Source organism: Sorghum bicolor, chromosome 7 (assembly GCF_000003195.3).
Source record: "Sorghum bicolor cultivar BTx623 chromosome 7, Sorghum_bicolor_NCBIv3, whole genome shotgun sequence".
In the NCBI taxonomy this organism is placed as follows: domain Eukaryota; kingdom Viridiplantae; phylum Streptophyta; class Magnoliopsida; order Poales; family Poaceae; genus Sorghum; species Sorghum bicolor.
Window position 1 is genome coordinate 8301735 of NC_012876.2, and position 6375 is coordinate 8308109.

General features: G+C 41.4%; 1 protein-coding gene across 1 annotated transcript; it reads left to right on the plus strand.

Annotated features, from left to right (window-relative positions):
- On the plus strand, window positions 112–6375 carry LOC8071161 (probable LRR receptor-like serine/threonine-protein kinase At1g56130). Its single transcript, XM_021465779.1, has 24 exons — window positions 112–301; window positions 551–737; window positions 994–1065; window positions 1229–1297; window positions 1382–1453; window positions 1739–1810; window positions 1883–1954; window positions 2034–2105; window positions 2399–2470; window positions 2566–2637; window positions 2722–2796; window positions 2907–2978; window positions 3076–3141; window positions 3243–3308; window positions 3420–3464; window positions 3546–3610; window positions 3698–4077; window positions 4161–4359; window positions 4442–4600; window positions 4700–4818; window positions 4945–5155; window positions 5254–5485; window positions 5571–5721; window positions 5817–6375. Exons 1-24 carry the CDS (start codon window positions 160–162, stop codon window positions 6174–6176), a joined length of 3102 nt encoding a protein of 1033 aa, XP_021321454.1. The 5' UTR covers window positions 112–159; the 3' UTR covers window positions 6177–6375.

The window sequence follows — 6375 nt, forward strand, 5'->3', positions numbered from 1 at the left end:
TGTTGATCGATCGATCCGCGCTAATATCTTTAATTTCTTCTCTGTGTCCACGTGCGCATGATGGTGATTTGCATGCTGATCCTTGTTGACGACCATTTATTTCCGGGCCATTCATTCGCTTCTCATCAGAGAACGAACCAGAGCGAGCGAGCGAGAGAAATGGCGGCGGCCAGCATCAGGTACAGGCACAGCTCCGGCGGCGGCAGCCATGGGCGGCGACTCCTCTGGCTGCTGCTTGCGTGCTCATGGGTGGCAGCTGCGTCAGGCCAGCAGCAAACAGCACGGACTGATCCAGCCGAAGGTACGTATATATACGTGCAGCAACTGTCCATTGGCAGCTTGCCGTATGTATCCGTAATTCCGTATGTATCATGCATGCACACGATTTCTTACAGAAATCACATCAATCTTCAGCACAAATTTCATGTGCAAGTGTGTAATCCTACATGTATGTGTTTTACTAGTTTCTTTGGGCGCAAAATTTTCATCAGTGCACAAAGCATATGCTACATGTAATTATATGTATTTCCGTGGGCGTGCAATTGTGCAGTGGCGGCGCTGAACACCATTCTGGGGCGATGGGGGCTGAAGGCGTCGGCGGCGTGGAACATCAGCGGCGAGCCCTGCAGCGGCGTCGCCGTCGACACCACCGACGTCGACAGCAACCCAAACATCAACCCGGCCATCAAGTGCGACTGCACCTACAACAACGCCACCGTTTGCCACATCACCAAACTGTAGGTTCCTCCAATCTCCCTCTCCCTCCCTCCCAGAGCGCCGCTGCGTCGATCACCATCTGCTCGACGAAACGCCTGAGTGGGGCTTGATTATTGCGTTATTGATTTTATTAACTCAGGAGGGTGTCAAGATTTATATTTCCCATATGTATGGAATAGAAAAGCGCCCATAAAAGGAATAGTTTAGTTTTACTCCTTTTATTTCACCCGATGACTCTATGAGGCCTTCGTTTTGGCATGTTATTTGCTTCTGCAGGAAAGTGTATGCCTTGAATGTTGTCGGTCAGATACCAGCCGAGCTGCAGAACCTTACCTATCTCAATAACTTGTATGGCATCTGACTGACTTGTACATATTCTCAAGTTATTTTTTCCTGAATAAATCAATCTCAACAATTATTCACAGTAATGCCCTATTTGCCTGCCAAGAATCAGTAAACACTGCTATTCTTTATCTGGCTAATTGTTTTGGTGTCTTTGATGATGTTTCAGGAACCTGCAGCAGAATTATTTGACAGGTCCCGTGCCATCATTCATGGGAAAATTTCCTATGCAGTACTTGTAAGAATTAAATTTCAAACTTTGATTGTGCCTCATTTACTACCAGATTGTCTTAACCATATTTTTTTTCGAAAACATTGCAAGATCTCTGGCTATCAATCCACTCTCTGGAACACTTCCAAAGGAGCTTGGGAACCTTACCAATCTTATCTCATTGTAAGAGTTCTCTGCTTATTGTATACTTTATCTACAAAGTTCTACATAAAACTTGCTATCCTTGCATGGCTACTCGACCTTGGACTATGTTTAGTAGTAGGTGAAATAAATCACATCTTCAAATAATAAATATTGGCACATCAACATCATTTCCCCCTTGTATTTTTGGTGTTTCAAGTGTTTCATATGGATTGTTAAAACAAAAAAAAAACTATGACTATTTTTTGTTAATAGCATCACATACATGTGTGTATCACAGTCTGAACTACTTACTCTTTCTTTCAGGGGCATTAGCTTGAACAATTTTACCGGTGAACTTCCTTCTGAGCTGGGAAACTTGTCCAAACTGGAGCAAATGTAATTTGCATCTTTTGAATTGCCAAACTTCACTTCTGAAAGAACTAAAATTTTATTCAATTATCTTTGCAGATATTTTGACAGCTCTGGCTTCAGCGGTCCATTCCCTTCAACATTCTCAAAGCTTAAAAAATTGAAGATCCTGTATGCTCAAACAGAAGCAACAAGTTATTTCTGATCTAATATCACACTCTTAGTGTAATATATTTTCTTGTGCATGCAGCTGGGCATCGGACAACGAATTCACAGGAAAAATACCTGATTTCATTGGGAGCCTGACTCAGTTGGAAGATTTGTAAGATTACTATTAATTGCTTTGCATGATCACTTAGTACCTTTTTCTTATCAACCAAGACTTCTTGGAAACTGGGCAATAGGACTTTCTGCATATGTTCTTTCCTTATGCATAAGCACAATAACTCTTTTCACTTTTCATTCCTAATAAAAATGTAACACATTTTCATGTTATCAGATCAAACTAGCTGATAAAAAGTTCTGATACTTCGTGTTTAACATTTATTATGTTCAAATGACAAATGAATCTTTTAGCAGCCAGCTTATTAGGAACAAAAATTTATGAACTTGTAGGAGGTTCCAAGGAAATTCTTTTGAAGGCCCAATCCCAAAAAGTCTGTCCAATCTAACCAAATTGACAAGCTTGTAAGTACTTCATCCATTGTTGTCCCTGTTCCTTTGATAGTTGATAAGGTCAAGCTTGCCGCGGAAACTAATTTGTTAGACATCTTCATGTGCAGACGGATCGGTGATATTGTAAATGGGAGCTCTTCATTGTCCTTTATCAGTAACTTGACGTCTTTGAATGTCCTGTATGCGACACACTTTTCACTGTAAATGTACAGTTTCATATCTTGGCAGTGTAGATGGTACTGACATTGGTTATCTTTCTACAGGATATTGAGGAATAGCAGGATATCTGATACTCTTGCAACAGTAAATTTTTCTAATCTAGTGGGATTGACCTTATTGTAAGTACTTCATTATATGCCATTGTACAAATATCTGATGCTATTGCTTTTCTTTCACAAAATTTCAATAGGAGCATTGTTTCAAGTAATATTTCTGTCTCATGGCACAGGGACTTGAGCTTTAACAATCTCACAGGCCAAATTCCAGAATCTATACTGAATTTGGACAAGCTTGGATTCTTGTAAGGGATTCTTTTAAGAGATCATCTTCATAATACAACTGAACTCTTAAGCTGATCCTTGCATGTTTTGTTTGTCATGAACATTATTAAATTTCAGGTTTCTCGGAAATAATAGCCTTTCTGGAAGCCTGCCTGATGTTAAAAGCCCTTCACTAAACAATTTGTATGTCAGGAAATTTCAGTGTTGTCTAACATAATTTTATATTTTTAAAATTATGGAACTGTGTATTTATTTCATATGTAGTAATTTTTATTTTTTTGCAGAGATTTTTCTTACAACCAGCTCTCCGGTAGCTTCCCTTCCTGGGCTACCCAGGATAATTTGCAATTGTAAGTTGAAAGTACAAAATTTTCCTTGAAGGACAAAAATATAGATATGCTCAAGGCTGTATCACTCTGTTGTTCGACAAGTTGATTTTTATTATTTTTTTTTCAAAAAAGGAACTTGGTGGCAAACAACTTCGTTCTTGGTATCAGCAACAACAGGTACTTTTTAAATTTAGTTATGCCTTCTGAGATTTTTTTTAATTGAGAGCGTTAAACTTCTTATTTTGTTCAAATGTGCAGCATTCTACCTTCAGGCCTAAACTGTCTCCAGCAAGATATACCTTGTTTCCGTGGTTCTCCGGAATGTATATTTCTCATCCTTTACCATCTTCAGCAGTTGACATGATCTCAGGGATTGCAATATGGTTAATATTTACACTTCTTAATTGCAGATTCCTCCTTTGCCGTAGACTGTGGAAGTAACAGATCTATGACGGGCTCAGATAATACTTTTTACGAAATCGATCCTACAAATATTGGAGCTGCATCATATTATGTCACTGGTCAAACAAGATGGGGTGTTAGCAATGTAGGAAAATTTAATGAGGCACCAAATGGAAGTTACATAATATATAGTTCCCAGCAGTTTCAGAATGCACTGGATTCAGAACTGTTCCAAACAGCAAGGATGTCACCATCATCACTGCGGTACTATGGCATTGGACTTGAGAATGGAAATTACACTGTTGAGCTTCAGTTTGCAGAGTTTGCTTATCCAGAGTCACCCACCTGGCAAAGCACTGGAAGGAGAGTTTTTGACATATACATCCAGGTGTGTATCCCATGCATCACAGATCAGGAGTTTTGATGTTTCCTAGCCAAAAGACTTTGTTATCTTACTTGACATTTGTACAGGGTGGTCTGAAAGAAAAGAACTTTGACATAAGGAAGACGGCTGGTGGAAGATCCTATGTTGCAGTGTATAAGAAATACAATGCAACTGTGTCCAAAAACTTCCTTGAAATCCATCTCTTCTGGGCAGGCAAGGGCACTTGTTGCATTCCAACCCAAGGGTACTATGGACCCATGATCTCAGCATTAAGTGTGACACCAAGTACTGTCTAACCCAATCTATGAATATAGTTTGAAATAAGTATCCTATTGGATGCTAATATAATTAAACGTCCTTTTTTCAGATTTTACTCCTACTGTGCGAAATGGTGTTCCCAAAAAGAAAAGCAAAGCAGGGGCAATTGCTGGAATAGTAATTGGTGCTGCTGTTGTAGGACTAGCCGCCTTAGCTGGAATCTTTATGCTGGTACAGAAGAGAAGAAGAGTAGCACAGCGGCAAGAAGGTATTAAATTTAAATACATTTATACAGTAATTTAGACATCGAATCTTACAATTGACTGATTCTGATTCTTTCTCATTTGAAATGGAACAAAATAAATAGAGCTTTACAACATGGTCGGAAGACCAAACGTCTTCAGTAATGCTGAACTAAAGTTAGCTACAGATAACTTCAGTTCTCAAAATATTCTTGGAGAAGGCGGGTATGGACCAGTTTATAAGGTTACTCCCTCACAATTTACTCTTGCAAATGCAGCTTTCTTATAATTCTTTGTAGAAGTTGGTAACTAATGCAGCTTTCTAGTAACCTATATGGTCAATCATATATATAATAAGTTCTTTTTGCAGGGTAAGCTACCTGATGGGAGGATAATAGCTGTGAAGCAACTTTCTCAAACATCTCATCAGGGGAAAAGCCAGTTCGTGACAGAAGTGGCCACAATTTCTGCTGTGCAACACCGCAATCTTGTGAAGCTATATGGTTGCTGCATTGACAGTAACACCCCCCTGCTGGTCTACGAGTACCATGAGAATGGAAGCCTTGATCGAGCACTCTTTGGTGTGCTAACTTCGACTCATCCCCATCACCACATGTCTTTAACCACATTTGTAGTTATAAAAAAAGCATTTCTCAAGGTTTTGTTTTTGAATGTACAGGTGACAGTGGCTTGAGCCTCGACTGGCGAACACGCTTCGAGATCATTCTAGGTATTGCAAGAGGCCTAACCTATCTTCACGAGGAGTCCAGCGTGCGCATTGTGCATAGGGACATCAAGGCCAGCAATGTTTTACTTGACACCGACCTCACACCCAAGATCTCCGATTTCGGGCTTGCCAAGCTCTTTGATGAAAAGAAGACTCACGTCAGCACTAAAATTGCAGGCACATTGTAAGTGCATTCCACCCTTGCCCTTATTATGAACGCAGCTCTGCATCCTGATCTGATTGATTGAATTTCCCTATCCGTTGTCAAGTGGCTACCTGGCGCCTGAGTATGCCATGAGAGGCCATCTGACTGAAAAGGCTGACGTTTTTGCCTTCGGAGTGGTGGCATTGGAGACCGTCGCAGGTCGATCAAACACTGACAGTTCCTTGGAGGAAGACAGGATATATCTCTTTGAGTGGGTATGTAAGCTGATCAAACATCCTTACGCCCAAGAAAAACACCTCAGTTCATTCTCGTAAACCCACTGATCGCTGAAGCATTCTACGATTTGCAGGCCTGGGAGCTGTACGAAAGGGACCAAGCACTTGGCATCTTGGACGCAAGGATGGAAGAATTCGACAGCGAAGAGGCGCTCAGAGTCATCAGTGTCGCCCTCCTCTGCACGCAGGGTTCGCCTCACCAGCGGCCGCCGATGTCGCGGGTCGTGAAGATGCTCACCGGAGACGTCGAGGTGACCGAGGTGGTGGCCAAGCCAAGCTACATCACTGAGTGGCAGCGCAGGGGTGGCAACACCAGCTACGTTACCAGCGACTACTCCGGTGACACGACCGGGGAGTTCAGCACGCAGAGGGAGACGATCGCGCCTCTCACTCCGTCGCCGGCGATGACTGGAATCATCGACGACGGACGGTGATTACAGGCTGCTGCTGGGTTTGATATGATCTGAACGGCAAATCTTTGAACATAGTTGAACCATGTTTCTGTGATATATGTGGAACACAAGTCGATTTGCTAGATTAGCACGTTATAAGAAAAAAAAAACACACTTAACCAGGTATTAGTATTTTGTTTGAATGAATGCAGAGCTGTGCCCCCCTTTTTTTTAAAGAAAA